Consider the following 22,604-nt stretch of genomic DNA (forward strand, 5'->3'; position numbering starts at 1 on the left):
GCCTCTCCCATATTTCTCAATTTAATCCTGTCCTATGCTAGCTACGGTCCATCTATCCCGCAATATTCTTAATCTCATCCGCCCACGTAACTTTCTGCCGCCCTCTGCCGAAAGCTCCTGCGTTCACCTGCTGCAAAAAAAAAAAAAAAAAACTCACAGGGAAGTTTCGGGCCTGTAGCGGGAGAGTTCAGCTTTAGCTTGCTCGATGCAAGACGGGAATTTGTGAGTTAGCGTGTATGGAGTACGACGGAGGAAATGGGGTGAATAAGACTGGAATAGGATTGGATTGGGGACGTGAGGTGACTACGCGGCAGCATAGACTATTAAAGTTATTCCGACTGGCTCAGGACCGCACCGTCGCCTCTTTTTCAAGATGGTCATAAAAGGTCGGCTTAAACCCATCGATCAACTCTCGCAGCAGGTAGCGCAGGGGTAGCGCGTTAAAAATGTATTTCTGCAACTTTTACGGACAATTTTACAACCTCGTAATAAAAGTCTTGTGCTCTTCACGTATACTGCCCATCTATTTGAAATCGGTTCTCGGTTAGAAAAAATCGATCATAACCTTCAGCGCTGCTGCTTTCATAAACTGAATGATAGACAGATGACAATATGGGTCGTTCTCTTTACGGGGATAAAATGTTCGAGGGAGTTCCCTTGCGCTGCTGTCGTTACCTTCGCAATAGCGCTTCGTAGCCGAAAGCGAGACATTTCTTTTTCTGTGCTAATCTTTCATACAGGCAGTTAATTACACAAGCTGAAAAGAAGTACGATTTTTGTGCGTGTGCGAAGAATCCAATTGGATTATCTGTCGAATTCGAAACTACTGTGAAGTTCTACAGTTTACCCATGGCTTTTTGCATTGAAACCTTGGTATCCTTGCCAAAATGCAGAAGTAACAGTGCTCTCTTTCAATTGGTCATAAAACATGCTCTGTAGGACTTACAAATTCTCATATAATGGTAAGCCTTTCTCTGGGATGCATCCTCCTGAAATAATCTGAGAAAACAAATTTTCTGATTGCATCGCTGAATCTGGCCAGTACCTCTTGCAGCCTTTTCGAAGGTTAAGATTGGTCTGACCGTCCGCCCTCCGCCCTTCTAGTAGACATCACGAGACGAGTTCCTTTTGTTCGTTTTCCTTATCTGTGTTGTCATCATCATCATCATTATCATCAGCCTGACTAAGCCCACTGAAGGGCAAAGGCCTCTCCATGTCTCTTCAATAAACTTTGTCCTTTTCCAGCTGCGGCCACCGTATTCCTACAAACTCGTTAATCTCATCCAGTCAGACTGGGGCGTGCGGTAGTGGTGCTTTCTGGCTTCCTATGGGGATTTGGCAAACGAAGTACTGATGATTTGCCAGTGAGCAGGCCGGACTTTCCGGCGCCAGGCATTGCTTCATTACATGCATGGAAGTTGCAGGAAAGGGCAGATCGGAATATTCTGCGGAGGTTTACAAACATGGCGGAAGTATTGCCGCTGGTCTTTCTGTGCCTTCTTGGGGGGCATGAAGCCTCTGCTCGACGCAGTGGGTAAGGTTCTTACGACACTGGGACCTGTGTATTACAATAACTGTTCGAAATTGATTCTACTCGGCTGATACCTGCCACACTGACTAGTTAATTCCGCTGATAACGAGGATGTATCAGTGCCTCGGTCACTTGTGAAGGGTGAAAGGAAAGAGGCCTGGAAGGGAATGTTTGCGTCACACTAGCCCTGACGTCTCCACATTGCCGCTTTTGATCGAGGGCAGAACCTCCTCTCTGAAAGTAGTAGTCACCACTTGGAGGAGCTTTAAGTGAACTTTACCCGAAGCAGATGACACAGTGTATGGCTCAGCAGCCCAGAGATCAGTCTACGACTTTGGCTTAAGACGAACTCTGCTTAAGACACACCCCACGGAAAAAATGTAAGCATGCAGTGTAAAGCAATTTGAAGATTATCGCCGCTGTTTCCGTCCAACAGAGCCAATAAAGTTTTTTTTTTCTGGTTTGCTACTCACTTACTCTGCGATAACATTACCAAATAATAAAAAAGAAACTGCTTTGCGTTACCGTAATCCTAAATGGTTCAGTATACCAGGTGTCCCAGCTAAATGTAACCAAGCTTTTAAAAAACACGGGGTGTCCTAGCCGTCTGAAACCAAATGAGGGCTGTTTAGAGTCGCGTGACCTAGTCTGCAGTATTTTTTTCGTTCCTCAAGGTTGACTAATTAGTTAAGCTTGATTAACAAACTTTTTAATTATCGACTTGAGGAACAAAGTGTCAAAGGAAAAGTTGTAGATTGCTTTGAGAAACAGCTTACTTAGGCATTTTCAGCAAAGTAATATTTACGTAGTTTTTTACCGGCCTTTAACCATAACCCGCACAATAAGAAAAAGCTTCCACATGACAACTGTGCCGCTTCAACGTCCCAAGACGCGCCTTAAAGAATAAAATTCGTTTCTGAAGTCCTCTCCTCGATGAGACTTTGGGTGCACATTGGGGCAGAGAAGTGATCGAGCAGCTGGTCACGTGACAACTTTCTTTTAAGGCCAATAAATGAAGTTACGTAAATCGGAACTTGACAGAAACAGCACTACTAGCGGTTTTTCGAGGTGATCTAAAACTTTTGCATTGACACTTTCTTCCTGAAGCCAATAAATAAAAAAGTTAGCTAATTAAACTTCACTAATGAATTAACTTTGAAGAGCGAAAAAAATGCTCAAGACTAGTACACGCGACTATGAACAACCCTGAGTTGGTTTCACTGGACTAGGACACTTCGCCGTTTTTAGAAGTTTGGTTACATTTAGCTGGGACACCCGGTATAATAACCACCTTCAAATCGCATCATAATATACATGCCTCGGGGCTCAGCTTGATCGTTTTATTTATTTGCTCCGTTCGCATTTGCGCCTCATTTATGGCTTCTCACCAAACTGCCTCCCTGCTGAAGCCTCAGCCGTAGGGGGGCGGTTCTCTCCCTATGCAACACGTCGGAGTACACATTGAGACGAGTAAAAGCCATCAAAAGACCCGCCATTGTACTCGGCGATGGCGAACACAGGATCGTGCCCCAAGCATGCTGCGCCCGGGAAGGGCCTTTGTGCGTTATGCTAACATGCCTAAAAGTGTAGTTTGTCATCGAATTAACTTATTCTTGTGCAATTTATCAGATGCGTGAAACTCTACGATCATGTATAACTATCATGTACCTATGCTTGCTGGACGTCGCCGTGTACGCGGGGCGCGGACCCCGTTAAGGCCATCATAAGCATTTTTGTCTGCTTCCCCTACACACCGCTGATATTGAAAGTAAAGTGATTGAGTGTTTGCACATGAACAGCTCTCGCAGAGTTTTAACCAAGGTGTCTCTATAAGGTGCGTCGCTCCTCACCACAAAGTCTAAATATTGGGAGGCGGGGGGGGGGGAGGGGTTGGCGGAGTAATCGTTACTCAAGAAACGACTTTGCATCACTCTATAGGCAAGCTATAGGAGCCCACAACACGCCTGGAAAGAAAGTAACCATCAGATGCGAATTTGCCTCTACATCTCTAAGCCGCACTGATAGCTATTTTTAGCAACAAAAAAATAAAGAACAGTTCTTGCGTTCAGTCACTTCCATAACTGGAAAGATGCATTAAAGTTCTTCCTTATAGTGATACAACAGATAATTAGGAGTTACTGCTGCGGTTAATTAGTAATAGTTTCTTTTTTTACATATAATTCCAAAAAACATTACTGACCCTAAGTTGATTCTGTTGTAATCATCATGAAAGTAAATGCTAAAAGGACCCTGAAAACTTGGATAAACCCGTGACAATTCTATCATTTCGCAGTACAGCGTACGAGCATAGGAAGTGCGCTTAGCTTAACCGCGCCGTTTCTTTATTGCCTAAGACCACCGAGAAGACATGGCGGTGCCTTTTCTGATTGGCGAATTAGATGAAGGAAATTCAGTGAGCACGCTCTCTTCCATAGCTCTTCGGTAATATGCCTCACGAATGAGCGGAAGACTGAATGCGTTCTTACCTTTGGTAAGTAATATCCACCAAGCAGCTAACTGCCGCAGGCTAGCCAGGATGCGCTCTCTTAGAGAAGTGCTTTAATACTCGAAACCATGCACTATCGGCCGCCCTGCATAGAGATAAAGCGCCGCCAATATCAGTCTCTTATTATGCACTGGTTCCAACGAACACCGCGAGGGGAGCACTGGTAGGAGAGGGGGGACTAAGCCTATCGAACGGCCGTTATCTATGGAAAGAGTAGAGAAGTAGCAATGAATTGTTTTAGCTACAATAGCAAGCGCACGTTACCGTCATTGTTGATTATGCCACGGGTTTTTGTCACTTCATGGTTATGTCTACTAGACTCGAATGACAGTCTTAATGCCGACATGGAGACCCTGATACGCACTGGCAGATATATTGTTATATATACGCCTTCTCAGCGGTCTCAAAGGGAGATTTCTACATAGAAATGAACGACATGAAATTCGCCAAAGCTGCAACCTGTAGCAGCTGGTTCTTGTCCCACCAGCGCGACGAAAAGTGCTGCCTGCTTCATATCCTAGACTCATTTCCAGAACAATGTTGTTGTTATTATACTTATGGCATGAACCTGTGATTAGGAAGTATTTGACTTCAGGCGCCGCGAACCAGAGAACCTTACTAGCATCCCTCACAGGAGGTTGCGTTTGTGCCATACGAGCATATCTTTCATTGCAACCCAGACAATGTTATCATGCCTCTCCATAGGTTCTGAAGCAGAAAGACAGAAGAGGTGCTGCGTTCTTATGACGTCGCCTTCGTGAGGCTCTTAGAAACGCAAACCCAAACGAGCCCATTGTCGCGTTAGGAGCAATGTGTTTGGCGACGCGCACTGATAATGCAGTAGATCAAAGCAGGAGGGGACTTTACGCTCCGGGACAATTCCTTCGACTTTATCAGAAGCCATTCGACTGCTTCGAATACTTGACTTCGAGAGTTGAAGGTCAAAGTAATCAAGTCCCCCGGCCGCTGCGGTCAAATTTCAATGGAGGCGATATTCTAGAGGTTCGTGTACTTTGCGATGTCAGTGCACGTTAAAGAACCGCAAGTGAGCGAAATTTTCCGGAGCCCTCCACTACAGTAATCCTCATAGCCTGAGTCGCTTTGGGACGTTAAATTTCTCTATACACCAACCAACCACTTTAGATTTAAACATTCACCAATTTTCTTCGGCAGCTCGCGCGCTGAAATCGATAGAAACTGCCAAAATTGGTTAGTATTCCATTATTTTTAGAAACAAAGCTCTACTCCTCCCGTACAAAGCTGAAGGTGATGTGGCTATTATATTTGACCTTCAAACCAGGAGGAGCGGAGGCTTCACTCTGACGTCATGCCACGGGACGCTTCACGCCACGCCTCGTTCCAGCTGCTCGCCTCGCAACTATCGACTGCCGTGACTCGCTGTGACTCACCACAGCTGCGTATGCAGAGCCGACCGCACTCTCGAAACTGTCGGCAATGGCGTGAAGTGCCGTTCGCTGTATAAAAGCATGTGGTTTGTGCTTACCCTCACAAAAAGTCATGGATGAGAAATGTGCCGAAACTAATGCGTCGACTGCGTATCGTCGCCGTCAAGCGTAATCCAATGGTATTTACGATACGGAAAGGCGTCAACTTGGATAGCCATGCTTAACAGAGCTTGAGGAGGAACGTAGTTTATGCACTGCGCATGCGCCCGCCGCCGCGGAGAGCTCCGGCAGATGTGCGTTCCTTCGCCGTCGCAGCGTTGCGGAGAGGAGGAAAGGAGGCATCCCAGATCTGTTGCGTACCCCCTCCGTGACGTCACAGCGTCTGCCGACATCTCATGCGCTGGGCAGGAAAGTGGGATCTGCATAGAACGCCGGTGCACTTTAGAGCGTTCAACGGAACGCTGGTTGTGTTCAATGCAACGCTGACCGTGGAGAGTTCCAGCAGATATGCGCTCCATTGCCGTTGCCGCGTTGCGGAGAGGAGGAAAGGTGTGCTGCTTGCTCCCTCCGTGACGTCACACACCCTGACCATACCAAAACAGGGACGACAAATGCCGGGCTTGTGGGGTGACAGAGACCATCGACTGCGTAATTTGGGAATGTCCTGGCTCCCTGGACGTCAGGGAAAAAAGTTACCCAAGACGCTTTGGAAATTCTAAAGTGTGCTTGGCGATAGCCTTGTGGTCAACCCACTGCCGCTTCCCAGAATCGCTTTGCGCGGAATCACTGTGCCGCTTCGGAGCCATGCGTCTCACTCACTCGACTGCAACGAGAAGACGTCTGGCGAAGGAGCGGCGGTGCAGCTGCCACCGCCGACGCGCGCGCGCTCATTCTGCCGCTACTCTCTGACGTCACGGCTGCTATGCACAGCTGCGCCCCCCACCGGCGCTCCGGTTGTTAAGGAGGAGAAGAGGTTGCGCCGCTGCGCGGAGGAGAGGCCACAGATGGCATGATTCTAGCACACGGACGGACACCGCGAGCATGGACGGATACCGTGAGCATGAGCCATTAAAGGCTTTCGCCTTAATATCAAGGATAGAGATGCCTGGAGGGCCCTGCTGCGAAGCGAGAGCCCTGTTGAACAGCTTCGCGCAATCCGCCTGGCAGCCGCAGCCGCGTTGCCAGTATGTGTCGTTGCCAGTATTTGAATGACGAATTTTTATGACGTAAGGTTTCATTGCCAGTATTTAAATGACGAATTTTATGACGCAAGGTTTTGTTGCCAGTATTTAAATAACGAATTTTTATGACGCAAGGGCTTCTGTGGCCAAAGTACCAAGTACTGTCTTCGATGCAACACGTGGTCACCCACAGTCAGAGCTCCAGGCCGGGCAAAGTAATAATACAACATTGAAACCAGCGTTGTGTCTTATCACCGGAGCTATCGCTAGACATTCGGTTCAGCAGCTTTTAGCCCGTCTGTTTTTTTGACGGACTTTTCGAATTTTAGCGGCCGGTTCATTGAAATGTGTCATGGATTATTATCGCTGATTACGTCAAGGTACGAAAGCGAAGGAATTCTATCAGGGTGGGTTGTAAAGATCTAGTTTGTAGCTAAACGACGAGAATGGCTAGTTGCTGAGTTTACGATCTCAGATAGCCCGAATGTTATGTGTGAGCTCACAAAATTCCTTTCAGTATTGTCCTCCGATGTGGCGAAGGCGGGGCCAGACCAAATCACCGAATATAACGATAGGGGCATGCGGATGTAGATGTTTCACAGAGTGTAGTGCGTCACGAAATGGGGGTATGAACGAGCTGTCGGAATCAGGTAGGCGATAGCACGCGCCTAGGATTATATGGAGATGAGCAGCTCTACAGCATATGAAAAAGATTTATAAAGAACTAGAAATGGTTCTTCGGTATCAGTCTATATCAATGTGAGTAGCATTGAGAGCGCCACTCCACATCTTTCGCGGTCGGCACCAAAAATTTGAGTCTGTGTGGGAGGGAAAAATTTCTGCGTTGAATCTATAGTTGAATTCAGCCATGTCTCAGTTAAAACTATTACATTAAAACCAGATGAGTAAAGATTTGCTAGGATGTTCCATGAATACGCTAGACACGTGCTTGTGTGTGCCAGCTGCTTAACGGTACCACAATAACCATAGCGTGTGCAGCCATACATACATGCAACTGACCATAACCCAAAACTGCCAACTCTATTCAAGTGATGACAGGCACGTCACATCCCCTAGCTCCAACATCACGGAATCAAAACCAGTCATAGAAAGAGAAAAGATGAAGCTGCTCTGTCGTAAAAGAAATCATTTGATTGTTAGATGATTCAGAAACACTATTCCAGTACCGCTCGAAGATACAAATGCTTGTCTGCGATGGGGAAAGCCTGTAGAACGTCACGTACTACTCGCTATACGTGTGCAGGAAAAACCCTGGTGCTGTGAAGCTCTAGGGTTTAACCACACTCTGGAGAGCATCGAGATAGATAAGGCACTCATGCCTTTTGTGCAATTTCTATGCTCCTTGAGACGCCCCTTTATGCAACGATCTGTCGGATAAATGTGTATCTTCGTCACAGATGAAAAGTACAGTGTTTTGAAAAAAAAGAGTAAAAAGTGAGTTGGCTGTTCTCAAGCGCAGTCTGTTTTATAAAGGAAGAGTGCTAGAGGACAGTTTATTCTCTTTCTACTTCCATATAGGCGTATTCGTGTTTCATGTAGTACACCACTGCTGCATTGCTCAGCGTGATGTAAGAGACGTGTTCGACAGTGCATGTATCGCGAGGCCGTCATTGCTAAAATCTTCTTGCTTAACCGTAGTCGCTTTTTCTACTTTATTCGGGCTATTGCAGTCAACAAAAACACAGTGCTCACAGAGGCCTTGCTCAGTCCGTGCGAAACGTGGTGCAAGTATTAAGGCTTGGCGACTCCAAATGGTTTGAGAATTATTTCTGTTTTTCTCATTAGTTTAGCTCCTGGAAGTTGACAAGAGGAACCCAGCTCCCTTGAACTGGTGACTTGCATGCCAAGGCTGCTAAAAAAACCTTTTAGGACAAATTCAAGTTTAGCTGAATCAATGGGGCACCATGTTCTTGCCCCAGAGAGACAACTCTCATTAAGAAGGGAGCTTTCATACGCTACAAAAGTCAAGAAAACGAAATACAGACGTCGCTATCACCGACCTATTCCGCAAAGTAAACTTGCGTCGACATTAATGCTTGCGTGCAGATCCCAGTAACTACACTTTACCGCCGCTTACTTCAAAATTGCGGCAACCAGATTTCGGTGTAGACGCCACTAGTTTGTATCCGGTGGCTGGAAAGCATTTAAATTGAATTTTCGTGGTCATAATCGACTTTTTAATGCCGCTAAAAAAGTTAACTGCCAATAAAGAGCCAACGCATCAGTGTTTACTGAACACAATGATTCCACGAAATTCTCATCGGTGTCTCTTTTAACCATTTAACCTCCAGCTCTTGCTGTACACGTCATGGAAGATTGTGCCAAAAACACCAATGACGAGATACTTGCCTGGCCCTATGTTGGGCTGCTCCCTCCGCAAAAGACGAGTTATGGTCGGCAGTTGTGTTGGTTGCAAATTTCGAAGGTCGAGGGCGATAATTGTCCATGAAAAGCGTTGCCCTCCTATAGCGCGTGTTTTAAGCCTGACAACATCATTTTCGACAAAAATCGCCCAAAATTTGAGTGCGTTATTCGGGAATTAACTTGGCGGTTAAATGATTCTGTGGTAGAAAAGTAAAGGTCGCCGGCCTGCATTGGACAAAGTGATGCTGATGGTTACTTTGCTGTGACCGCTTGGAGTAGTATGCTAGGCTAATAACCAGGCAGACCTCTCCTTTAATCATTAAAATCTCTCTCCCTCCCTCTTTACTCCCCTCTCAAAGGTGTTACATCGCATCGCATGAAGATAGCTTTCAGCGCAAGGCTGCAGACCTGCAAGATAAGCAAGTTGCTCGTAAATGTCGAGTTGGGCAAACGAAGCAAAGTGCTGCCAAAGGGTACCCCGTGCCCCAAAGCTCTTACGTGTCGAGGAGGTGTAGCTTTATTGGACATTACTTTTATTGCGCCGCGACTGTGAAATATTGTCAGATACTCTTATGAGCATGTTCATAGGAATGATCTAACCAGGTGAAATGTTTAGGGAATCCCCCAAGGTGGAGTAGATTTGTAATACGGGAGTAATTGCTCACTGACGTCCACCCGAGTGCAGCCATACGGCTACAAAGGAAAGCTACCAGCTTTCTCAGAAACTTCGTAGTTCAAGAAAAATTCGTCCTGGTCCGGGATTCGAACCAAGGACCACCGCTTCACCGGAGCAGTGGCTCTACCAATTGAGCTAACCGGGACAGCAAGCTTATGGTAGGGCGACTGCCATACTATATGGTAGGAAGGAAATATTGCTTTCGTATAAACCATCATCGTCATTATCATCAGAGTGACTACGTCATCTCCAATTAACCCTGTCCTGTGCCAGTTGTGGCGATTTTCTTCCAGTAAACTAAATAATGAACCTTACCGGTGGTGTTTCCTTCGTGGATGGCTGGCCACCTTCCCTTTTGACAAACCTCTGGCCACCTTCCTTCCTTATCTTTCCATCCACAGATAACGGTCGGTTACTTCAACGCCCAACCTCTCTCTTTTGAGTATATGCCGCACATACAGTGCCGTTAATCAGCTGCCGTATTTTGCCTTAACCCAGGTTTTAAATAGTCAGCGGTGGTTTTTTTTTCTTCACTGCACGTTGGCTGCTTGGGATCCGCATTCATATCCGCAGATTTCTTGTCTGCATTAATTGGTTAGTGGCCCTGTCCTTCTTGGTAACCACAATATATACTGGTCTGCACCTAAACCGGCCGTTGAGCAGCCGTGCAGAAACTGTTTTAAATTGTGAGCTGTAAAATCTTATTTTGCAGCCTGCGTTGAACTCAACGACGTCTTACAACACGACTGCACTGGGGTGTCCAATAAATGTGCTGGTCGGAAAGTTGCTTGACGTTTAACACCGAGATATGAAATATAGAAGTCAAAATCCGCGCTCACCCACACCGTTTGTCGTAGGCCCCAGCGACAACTGAAGCATGAAATTTCAAAATGTGGATGAAAACTTTAAACGAGGTTCTTCCAATTTCTCTATCGGCAGAAGCCACATTGAGCGAATTGTATTTAGTCTCAAACCGACTGAAGCGCACGAACAATATTTCCATGCTAGCAATCTTCACCAAGCTGCAGCCGAAATAGAGGTTGCTGAAAACATCTATAATACATTTTGGCAATAGGATCAACTAGTTTTGATTTCGGACACAACGCGCTGTAGAGGCAGTTCATCAACTAAGAGACACTTAGAAAGCAAAGTCTAAGATTTTGGGCGCAACAAGCAATTCGATCATGAAGGAACTGCGAGAAATAATAATTTCAACCCACAAAATAACGTAGTCGGATTGTATTTACTTGCGTAGTGCTCTTGTTAGATGCACTCTTGGGGACAAGACTCCCAGGGCGCACGAAAAGCTATAGAGGCATGTAGGTATCATGTCCACATAATCACTTCACGACACAACCTTCGCCAGAAGTGTGACCTCGAGCAATCCGTTAATAACACAGCTATCAGCTTCAATTGCCTTTTGTGTGTCCTGATGATATCTGTCAAAGGTAGTTTATCGAAATATTTCGTGCGAATTCCTTCCTGCTTCATCGCTATAAAGCTGAAACTTGGTTTACAACCGGTTGTTGTGTGGATACAAGAGGCACATCAAAAGTGTATTTTTCATGGGCATGATGTCTCATGTACAGTGAAGTCGCATCTCCTGCAGCTTTTTCTTTTTTTATAAATTGCGCTTTGGTAGTACTCTCCGAGAATACCTTTTACAAGATGCAGCGGTGGGGTGTTAGGTAAGCTTAATGTCCTCCCTTCACCTGTCTCCATCGGCGCTCCCGAAGTGTCGAAAATTTTTGGAGCGATCGCTTCACTCTGCCAGGTAAAGCCGGGTATCGCCGGGTGTGCAACATAACCTTCGGGAGAGATGGCAGGTGGTCTCCAAAGGGCAACCTAGGAGGCAGGTGGGCAACCTAGGTCACGTGACCTTGCGGCGTCATCACAACCTGCCCACCGGATAGTGAGCATGTCCACTGTGGCAGGTGGCAGTTAATGATTGGTCGCAAGAGAAGAGCAACGAGGGTCGCACAGGGCTCACCGTTGGGAGCACCTGCCAAAGCAGGGCAGTGGCGCATCGCTTACCCGCTGCACCACTGCGCTAAGAGGGCTATGGAGACTCGCAGGGATGTAAAAAAGTAAAGTAGAAAATGCCCTTATGCATATATGAGAATTAACCCATTACGCTATCTGCCGCCGCGGTGGCTCAGCGGTTATGGTGCTCGGCTGCTGACCCGAAAGACGCGGGTTCGATCCCGGCCGCGGCAGCTGGAATTTCTTTGGAGGAGAAATTCTAGAGGCCCGTGTACTGTGCGATGTCAGTGCACGTTAAAGAACCCCAGGTGGTCGAAATTTCCGGAGCCCTTCACTACGGCGTCTCTCATAGCCTCAGTCGCTTTGGGACGTTAAACCTCATAAACCAAACCAAACCATTACGCTATCTCGCCAAACCCTTCAGGCGGAGCTGAAGTGTCTCCTTTTTAGTCCACTGAGGAAGCATTGTTTTCAAGAGTGATACTTGGAGAAAACTCGTAGCTATAATAGGCAATCAGTTTAAGGCGATCATATTTTTCAAGGCGTGTTTCTAATATCTATGGAAGACCCTGCATGTATGTTGTATTCATAACGACGTGGCGTTAAGTAAAACTTAGTTATGTGATGAAAATAACGCAAACACTTGTAGAACCTGCGCACAGATGCCCGCCTCGTGAAGCTCCTGAAGCGGTACATTGTCGAGGAGGACGAGCAAAAAACTTTATTCAAGGTCAGCACTAAGGTCCAGTGAAGAGTGCTTGCTTCGCCAAGGCCGGCTGATAATCTGCCCAGCCCGAGCGAAGCCAAGCACTCCAGGAGGGAGGTGGGGGGTAAGGGAAATAGGGAGAGGTAATGGCAGTGTTACATGAATAGAGAGTGTGTTCTTTGTCTGCTTTGATCTCTGGACAGTTGGGGCAGTGAGCTGCACCATGCCATTCGAAGATGTAGGGCACTGCCGGGGTGAGGAGAGCGTTAGCTTTAACTATGCCAAGGACGTGCACTTGTTCCGTGTACAGTGCTGGGTAAGGTTGAGAAAAATTTATGCGATTTTCCCTGGTGTTATGGCATTTTTCAGCTATCCATTCTTTGTATGCTGAGGCGTCTTCCACCGACGTCGGATTTGGCAAGTGGATCGAAGGAGCCCGGACGTTGATTTCGCAGACCCAGTGATGAACCAACTCATTTTCCTCGATCCCAGCATGACCAGGTATCCAACGCGAGGTGATTGTAATGTTCTAATTGCTGTTATAGGATTTTATAGAATGCCATGTAGGGTAGGTTTCCAATAGTCTGCGTTGTATAGGCGTGAGTTGTTATTTTGGGTACTCCATTTCCCCACTACTGTTGCCTGGATAGGGCGGAGGTCCTCCCTGGATGACGTACGTCGTGGTCACCTGCAGGTTCAATGGGCACGGGAGAAAATCGTTAGTGGCTTATAGTAAGAAAACATATAATGGGTGCCTTGCTAACGTAAACCAGAAGTTTAAGAACGCACAAGCAGCACAGGGTTCACAATTGTAAATAAAACTAAAATACTTTAAAATTCTGATTTTTTATTTTTTACCGCCCTTTTCGTAGTTCGCACCCAACTTCCTTCGTTTGCAGAAACACACGCGTTTAATCATTTGAAGACGTTCATGATTAATGATGGTTTTAATCTCTGACCTCACCGTTTGGTGAACTTTGCCGCCGCGATGGCTCAGTCGTTAGCGCGTTCGGCTGGTGAGCCCGAGTACACGGGTTGGATCTCAGCTGTGGTGGTCGTATTTTCGATGTATGTCATTTGTTATGAGACCCGTGTGCTCTGTGCACTATCAGTGAACGTCATAATACTCCAAGGGGTCGAAATTATCCGGAGATCTCCAATAGCCCATACCTCATAGACTTAGTCGCTTTTGGACATTAAGCCCCAGACACCATAACCCCGTAATGCTGAATTTTATAAATTCTGTTCTTACTTTTCGGTGCTCGCTCTCTCTGAACACTAACTGTAAAAGTAGCATACATGTATTCTTGATTGGTGATTATTTGTTTTATTATAATGAGGCGCCAGCACTAACACCGACAGGCTCTTCCTTTCTCACCCACTATACCTAAATGTAGTCAGCCTTGTTTTTTTGTCTTCTTTTATCTTTTGCGACTGAATCTCCTTAAGAATTCTTGGTTGATGTGCATCTCTTGAAAAGCTCCATCAGGCTTTATTGGCCCCCCTTATATTGATGTTATATGCCGTCTGTGCAAAATGCTATCATCATTAGCATACCGATGTTCCGCTGGGTGCACAGTTCTCTCATTTTTTAGCAATATCAGGACAGCGTTTGCTTCTTACCAGTCGAGCTCTTAAATCTATCATTTATTTAATGCATCTTTTTCACCGAATTTTTTGCCGAGTGGCTGGGCGCTTATCGTAAATCTCAAACTTTGTTATGGACACAGTTAACAACTTTGACAACGGACCTCGCGACAATCTCTCCACTCCAAATTTTGCTCCAATTTGACGGCGTTTCCTTAACACATGGACCCTTTTAATAGCCTGCAAGTCACGCTTTCTAAATTAAAATTTTCACCACCATCTATGGGTTGAAAGCACGAGCTGATGGGCGGGTTGGTTGTACATGATATGATTGAAACAGCGCAAGGCCGAAGGCCAAAAAAAGAGAGCAGAGGAAAGGAGGAAAAGGACAACACAGCGCTGAACTAGCAACTGACATTTATTTGGCACGCTGCGCGTATAAATACATTCAGGCACCAAAATAGAAAACAACGCATAGAGCAATTCATGCACCAGGATCCCTGCAAGCAAACACAAACTAAGAAGTGCGATTCAAGAAGTGAAGTTCTTTTTGTGATAAAGACACTGATGCAGCACTTACACATGTAAGTGCTGCATCAGTGTCTGTGCTTCATCAGTGTCAGCGCTGTGTTGTCCTTTTCCTCCTTTCCTCTGCTCTCTTTTTTTGGCCTTCGGCCTTGCGCTGTTTCAATCATATCTATGGGTTGTTTCGCAACTGATGCAGTGGTAAGATCAAAGTGCTGTGGGTAGCAGGCAGACTAGCAGCGGCTATTGTCACGTGAGCAGAGCAGCCATGCAGGTAACGTTGCAAATAGCTTGCGCTCTGTGAGTATGTGCTTAAAGGGACTCTGAAATGGGCTCTAATAAAGTTGCGGTATGCCTGGGATGTTAAAGCCCGCTGCTTAACTAATATCGTCAAGCAAGAATTTTTTAATGCGCTTTGTCGAAGCTGAGTTATCTGCAGCCTAAATTTAAATTTCAGCGTCTTCGCGCATTTCTTTTTCCTTTCGTCACTTTTTGTACACTTGAAGGCCGGCGCTCCTACACTCGTCCCATCTCCTCGGACAGAGCTTCTTGACCCGCCGAAGCTACGCTCCTTATTGGGCGCGGTCATGGTAGCTGGGTGACGTGTGAAAGAATATAGCCAATAGCCATCTCTCGACTTGTAAACGTAGGAGTGAGCGATGGAGGAGGGTGCGAGCATGAAAAAGTCGCCGAGAAGGGCTTGCCAACTTCCGCGCGTGATTGTGGGTTCTCTGCTGGGTGTAGAAGTATATTATTAATGTGAAAGCATTCTATGGCTATGGCGCGTTAGCAAAAATTTTCCGCAAAACATGTCCGCAAATTTTGTTCGCACGATCACGTTGTTCTCTTAAGACAAATGTGTGAAAGTGTGGTTGTGTTAGTGTGTGATAAAATGTTGCTGTGGGAAAAATCTGGTTGATGTGGTGGAAGGAGTTGATTAAATACGAAAAAACGCGAAAAATACACTTAGACGTCAAAATATCCATGAACGTCGATGTAATACATGAATGTCTGAACAGCGAGGGACGTCGATATAGTACGTGGACGTTCTGCTTTCGCATTGCTTTTATGCGGGTCGCCGTAGTGATCTCAGTTATTTGGCTCAGGTGTTGATCACAACCCAGTGCAGTTACTGAGCGAGTTTATGCGCCCTCCTCGGAAGGTTCAGAGCCCCTTTAATCTCCTCCACTGCGGCCGTTCATGGGACGCTGAGCCATGACCTACCGAACTACAGACCTGCCCTGAGAGCGCCAGCATTCTTTCGTTTCTAAAGTGTTCTTTGTGCTGCCCATTTTAGTGCGTTTACTTTGTTTCTGTGCTCTCTCTAAATCAGCAAAGAAAACAGCCTAAGGACCACTTTTCTGATTCTATAACAGAAAAAAAGCGACTTCCCTCTTGTTCCTTTCTTTTTATCCGCACTGCCTCCTTGACCGCTAGCTGCGCCTAGCATAGGTGAATGAATCAAAATTGTCTGGAGAAATGAAACAAAAAAATGCCCTCTTTCAAATATAGTGATGCAGAAGGCTATTTCGTCCAGAAGATATATATATATATATATATATATATATATATATATATATATATATATATATATAGTTGGAGTTCGATGCCCCAGCAGCTAGCGCCAACTCTCTTCCTTACAATATATATAATCGAGTGAAACCACCTCAGGGTTGTTCATAGTCGCGTGGCCTAGTCTTGAGTATTTTTTTCGCTCTTCAAAGTTAATGAATTAGTTAAGTTTAATTAGCAAACTTTTTAATTATTAACTTGAGGACGAAAGTGTCAATGCAAAAGTTTTAGGCTACCTCGAAAAACCGCTAGTAGTGCGGTTTCCGTCAAGTTACGATTTACGTAGCTTCATTTATTGGCCTTAAGAGAAAGTTGTCACGTGACCAGCTGCTCGCTCACTTCTCTGTCCCAATGTGCACCCAAAGTCTCATCGAGGAGAAGACTTCAGAAAGAATGGATTTTATTCTTTAAGGCGCGTCTTGGGACGTTGAAGTGGCACAGTTGTCATGTGAAAGCTTTTTCTTATTGTGCGGGTTATGGTTAAAGGCCGGTAAAAAAACTACTTTACGTAAATATTACTTTGCTGCAAATGTCTCAGTAAGCTGTTTCTCAAAGCGATCTACAACTTTTCCATTGACACTTTGTTCCTCAAGTCAAAATTAAGAAGTTTGTTAATTAAGCTTAACTGATTAGTCAACCTTGAAGAACGACAAAAATACTGCAGACTATGTCACGCGACTCTAAACAACCCTCATTTGGTTTGAGACGGCTAGGACACCCCGGGTTTTTTAAAAGCTTGGTTACATTTAGCTGGGACACCTGGTATATATATATATATATATATATATATATATATATATATATATATATATATATATATATATATATATATATATATATATATATATATACATATATAAGCGTTACTACATACATAGCTTTTCTACCCCGACAAAGACAGAGATGAACCAGGACTTGCGCACTGGAGCATCGTCTTCTTGCAGGTCTTTAGCTCAGCAGTTCTTGTGCTAAACGACAGTCTGGTTGATGCTGCCCTGGTACTAGCATACAACTGGAGAGCTGTACTCCGCTATCTAGATGTCTTTTTGGCAACGCCGCCCAGTAAGCGATACTAGGACGCGAGTGACTTCCGGTATAGACTATGGAGACAATACCTGTGGTTTCGCGCACGTCCTGCAGATGCAGACGCAGAGGGCGATGATGCAGACCACTCCAAGCAGGGGCACAATGATGATGACTGCAATAAGCCACCCGGCGAGGACGGTGGCTCCATCGGTGACTGCGAATTATAACAGCAGCGGATGGTAAGTCATTCAGCTCCCTTACAGCGCAGGTCATTATCATCATCATCACCATCAGCCTGATTACGCCCACTGCAGGGCAAAAAAGGCCTCTCTCATGTCTCTCCAATTAACCCTGTCCTTCACCAGTTACGGCCACCGTATTCCCGCAAATTTCATAATCTCATCCGCCCACCGAACTTTCTGCCGCCCCCTGCTACGCTTGCCTTCTCTTGGAATCCCCTCCGTTACCCTTAAGGACCAGGAGTTATCTTGACTTCGCATTACACGCCCTGCCCAAGCCCATTTCCTCCTCTTGATTTCAACTATGATGTCATTAACCCGCGTTTGTTCTCTGACCCACTCCGCCCGCTTCCGATCTCTTAACGTTACACCTATCATTTTTCTTTCCATGGCTCGTTGCGTTGTCCTTAACTTAAGCTGAATCCTCTTTGTTAGCCTCCGCGTTTCTGCCCCATAGGTGAGTACTGGTAAGATACAGCTGTTGTATACTTTTCTTTTGAGGGATATTGGAAAACTGCCGTTCATAATGTGAGAGAACGTGCAATATGGGCTCGACCCCAGATACGGAGCGCAGATACGGTGCTTTAGTTCAGCGTTAACTGTACGAGGGAAGGTGGACCGGTTTGAAAATTTTCGGAATCTGATTTATTATGACGTCACAGGGCCACGGCGAGCGTGGTGTATGCCTCCTGAAAGAGCCTTAGCTCAATCGCTCGCCACCTTATTCCGAAGAACTTGGAATAAGTATTCGAGGGTGGTCTCAACGCTGCATAAATTTAAGACTAAAACTTTTTGTGCATTTTAATGCGAGAGCATTTAGGTATCGTGTTTGAAAACCCGCCTTGATTCTTAGTAAGAAAGTTCCCTGACTGGTCTAGAGGGCCGTGACGTCACCAGGACCACCAAATTTGAAATTGTATGGACTGAATGTTCGGGTACTTTCTGTGTGATTATCATATCTAACTATACTGACCCGATCCGCCAACCCCCGTAACGCGTCCTAATGAAAACGGATGGAGAGTTGGACAAGTTGGTAGCGGTTCATATCGGAAGGTACAGCGCAAAAGATGACGCAAGGCGTCCAGAAAAAGGACACAGACAAGCGTTGTCTCGGCGTCCTCTTTCTGTACGTCTTGCTTCTCTTTTGCGTTGTACCTTCCAATATGAACCATCCTAATCCATCTACTAATCCATCTGAATCCTTCTGTGGTGAGCCTACTTCCATATTTTGGGGGGTCCTTTGGAATATTTGGTGGGTGGGCCGACTTCCAGATGCTATCGGATTTTCTTCTTTACGAATGCACTGTTCTACTCAAAAATTAAAGAAAAACGTTGCACGTGTTAACAGTCCGTCTAGAGTATTTTCCTGGCTAATTGAGCCCTAATATTTTCCTTAAAAAACAAACTTTTTGAGGAATACTCCAGGATCAACAAAATTCCTTCAGGATTCTGATCTTTGAAATTTTATGGACTGAATGTTCGGGTACTTTCTGTGTGATTATCATATCTAACTATACTGACCCGATCCGCCAACCCCCGTAACGCGTCCAGATGGTCATAGAAGCAGTTGATGGCTATCGTGGATGAATGCGTGCATGGCGATGTAGATCTGCCAGGTCAGAAAGGTATACATAAAATTGTCGAGCTTAATTAATACCTAAGTGTCGCTACGGTAGAGCAACTAGCGGCAGAATAAGCGCACACTGGGTCAATCCCACGGCTACTTTGCAGTTTCAACTGAACCCAACACTTATCGGCGTGTCTGCTGTTTCTCAGGCTTTTTGTCTTTGAGTGCGGAAATTCAGCTGTCGCAATTTACGCTGTTTTCTTCAATTTCAGTGAATTAGCGAAAATACTGTCAAGATTTTATGTGCTCTTAAGTATCAAAAGTTTTTAGGACAAGTCAGTTGTCAATGATGGCGGGTGTTAAAAACGAAACATTTATGAGAGCACGATCATGCGACAGAAAATCCTTCATTTCAACATAGGCTGGTGATTAGTGGCAAAGAAGTCGTTCTTGAGTGAAATGATTACAACAAACGACCACAGTCACGGTGCCTTTTTTTTTTTGTCACAGCTTGTGTTTTCCATCTATAACACTCCTCTGGCCGATTCGCCAAACAACACACCTTGACTCCTCTGGCCGCATCTTATTTTTGCCTGGGGCAAAATGGCAAAATTATGTTGTGCGGACGTGTTAGAGATAGGATACAAAAAACGGAACACAGAAAACGGCTTTCCACGTTCGTTTTTTTTCATTTTTTTGTCCATCACGCGACAGCATCACGAGGAGTCGAGAACAGAGGTGCTGTTTTACCGCACACGTGTAACAGAAAACTACAGCGCGTCACTATGCCGGAATTGAACCGGCGGTTTGCCGCGCAGGCCACTAATTGGCGAGGAATGATCCGTAGTCGCGAATACTCTCAAGCTTTGAGGCACGTCTCTCCCTGTGTATCGAACCCATACTTCACAATTCGGCAGCGTAATGACATGTTTCATCTAAGACTTTCTGCAATTTTTAAAAATAAGCTATTTGAATTAGATGCGCGCTTTTTCTGTCATAGCATTGTCAGTGGTGTAGTGCATCATAATTCAACTAATACATGGTAACTAGCAGGCTTGTTAACCAATATTTAATAGTTAACTTTTAAACTATTACCGTTGGGCTCCTTAATTATTGAGAGGCATGCAGCCCACCGTAAGTAATGTCCATATCCGTTTTTAGAATTTCGAGAACGCGATTATCCTCGGCGCTGTGGCCCAACAAATTTCGCCTACATCGCGCCAAAATACATGCGGTTTGAGAAGCTTGCAGGCAAAGCAACCTCTCCAGTGAACCTAACTCGTCGAAATAGCCAAAATTTGTTGGGCCACAGCGCCGAGGATAATTGCGTTCTCGAAATTCTAAAAACATATATGTACATTACTTACGGTGGGCTACATGCCTCTCAATAATTAAGGAACCCAACGGTAATAGTTTAAAAGTTAACTATTAAATATTGGTTAACAAGCCTGCTAGTTAGCACGTATTAGCTGCATTATGATGTACTACACCACTGACAATGCTATGCCAGAAAAAGCGCGCATCTAATTCAAATAGCTTATTTTTAAAAATTGCAGAAAGTCTTAGGTGAAACACCCTGTATATGTTTGTGTGTTTGCTTACCGACTTCCTGGGTCTTGATTTCAAAGCCGTCATCCCATATCTCCATCAAACCGTTCGAAGCAGCTAGCTTTGGTCGGGACTCAGTGCTTCGCTCTGTGCTGGCTGCCTCCGGCAGCTTTGCACCGCACGCATTGTGGGCAACGAACACCACTGTGAGCGTTACTGCTAGCGCGAACCTTGCTAGCCGTGTCATGTTGCGATCTTGCTCAAGCAACGAGGAAGTGGTCGAATATGGCGGTCTTCAGCTGCACTGCGGCTGAAACGAAACATCGGTGCAAAGCGTCTTAGAGTAAGTGGTCTACATTTCGATAAGCGATTAGCTACTCATTAGCATTTACCCAAGCGCAGCCATAACAGTACGAAGGAAAGCTACAGAACTTACACAGAAGTTTTGTAGTGAAGAAAAAGTCTCTCCGGTCTTTGGTTCGAACCAGAGAGACCACCACCTCATCGGTTCAGCCGCTGTCCCAACTGAGTTTACCGAGACGGCTAGCATATGGTAGGACGAGAGAAAATTTATGTGCAACTAGAGGGGGGAACGGTGTTGGGGCAATGTTTAGGGGGATCCCCCAAGGTGGAGTAGATTTCTAATAAGGCAGCCATTACTCATTAGCATCCACCCAAGCGTAGCCATACGGCTACAAAAGAAAACTATACAGTTTTCAACACAAGCTGTGTTGTTAAAGCAAAACTCTTCCTCATCCAGGGTTCGAATCCCAGGCCTTTTATTTCTCTTGGCTGTCCATATATGCGTCGCGTTTGTGCCGCACCAAACAGCGTTAAGAGAAGCCTTATCTGTGTCTTCATTCGTAACAACCTCTTAAAAGATCCTTGTTCAAATGTTAAGGGGTTTCATTATCTCGCCATCTACCCGGCTTCGGTTGCGCCAAGCTGGACTTTGTTGCTACGCCTATAATGGAAAAGGCAGCGTTCGCCAATTTCCTGTCATACGATACTATATTCCTTTCCTAGGAAAGGGCTGAATGCCGAGACGTTTCAAAATCCTTGGCACAGAGAACTCGTCTGGAATGACGTGACTGACTTAGTAGAGCGTTAAATAAGAAACAGAATGTAAATGGAAGTACAGACGTCTCTCGATAGGGATAACTCGAACAAGAGCGTAAATTTGTTTGCGTTATGATAAATTCGAATTAAGGGGAGCCTTTTTAACATGTTTGATATCTGCTAAACTAAAGCGGGAATTCGAACAAACCGGATGTTCTTATTAAGCGGGTTCGAACGATCTTCCTTTCAAGTATGCTTCGTATTTCCGGCCTTTATAACTATACCCCTCCTCCTCGCGGTCTTGTAATACGGCAACAATAGCGTTGTAATCAGAATGCAGGGAACGCATTAGCGACGTTTTCAAGAGGCGTACTTACATTCAGCCGAATCTTCAGTGTATTCAAACAGTACTCGCTTCTGTCAACTATGCTCGCTTGCGGCACGTAAGAGAAACGAAAATGGAGGCCCGTGTAGAATTCATGACATTCAGAACAACGCCCCACACGTCCGTGCACAGATAATGCATGGTTTATCAATTTTATCCCTTCCCTATTGTTTGTGGCTTCCTTATCTGTGGGGCGACGAGTGGGAGATAACAAAAAGTAACATCCGCAGCTGCTAGTGTGAGCGTTCTATACAGTGCTCCTTTTAATACATGCGAATGCATAAAGGCTTACCGTTTTGGTCTTATGGATTGAGTTATTGTAGCTATTTACAGTAGGCTTCGTTTATTCACATCTTCGTGACGAAGCTTTTCTGAGCTTCGCCACATCGCAGGGGTAGCAATAGTAATGCGTCTCTTGTAGCATAAGCCTCAGTGGCGTCACCATTTCGATATCAGGGGATCAACTTTTTACCAGTGAGAATGAAGCATTCCTGCTCTCCAACAGAGTGCGCCTTAAGGGGCATGTCAGCCTGCTGATAGCCTAGGGTTAATAAAACATGCCCGTCATTTGAGGGGGATACGCAGCCCTCACTGTGAGTGCGTTGGCGTGCGCCCAGGGTATTATTTTACTGCGATAGCGTTACCAGTCTCCCATAGCACCCACCCACCAGCCGACTTCCCGCAGCATCTCCCGACACTCTAAAAAAAAAGGAATAAAAAGG

General features: G+C 45.5%; 1 protein-coding gene across 1 annotated transcript; it reads right to left on the reverse strand.

Moving 5' to 3' along the window:
- Positions 1-12,374: 12,374 nt before the first annotated feature.
- Positions 12,375-21,997, reverse strand: LOC149365557 (uncharacterized). Its single transcript, XM_089585994.1, has 4 exons — positions 21,875-21,997; positions 20,493-20,748; positions 17,174-17,298; positions 12,375-13,062 (listed from the first exon to the last, which is right to left on the reverse strand). Exons 2-4 carry the CDS (start codon positions 20,683-20,685, stop codon positions 12,982-12,984), a joined length of 399 nt encoding a protein of 132 aa, XP_089442120.1. The 5' UTR covers positions 20,686-20,748; positions 21,875-21,997; the 3' UTR covers positions 12,375-12,981.
- Positions 21,998-22,604: the final 607 nt, after the last annotated feature.

Source organism: Amblyomma mixtum, chromosome 1 (assembly GCF_055824585.1).
Source record: "Amblyomma mixtum isolate Tamu chromosome 1, ASM5582458v1, whole genome shotgun sequence".
Taxonomy (NCBI): domain Eukaryota; kingdom Metazoa; phylum Arthropoda; class Arachnida; order Ixodida; family Ixodidae; genus Amblyomma; species Amblyomma mixtum.

What these genes read in the sequence shown, in the direction of transcription:
- LOC149365557 (XM_089585994.1), bottom strand. Translation starts at nt 20,685, where the DNA reads ATGACACGGCTAGCAAGGTTCGCGCTAGCAGTAACGCTCACAGTGGTG. An exon ending in AATCAAGACCCAGGAAGTCG is followed by an intron (nt 17,299 to 20,492) that starts GTAAGCAAACAC and finishes TATAATTCGCAG; the next exon opens with TCACCGATGGAGCCACCGTC. An exon ending in GGACGTGCGCGAAACCACAG is followed by an intron (nt 13,063 to 17,173) that starts GTATTGTCTCCA and finishes TTGAACCTGCAG; the next exon opens with GTGACCACGACGTACGTCAT.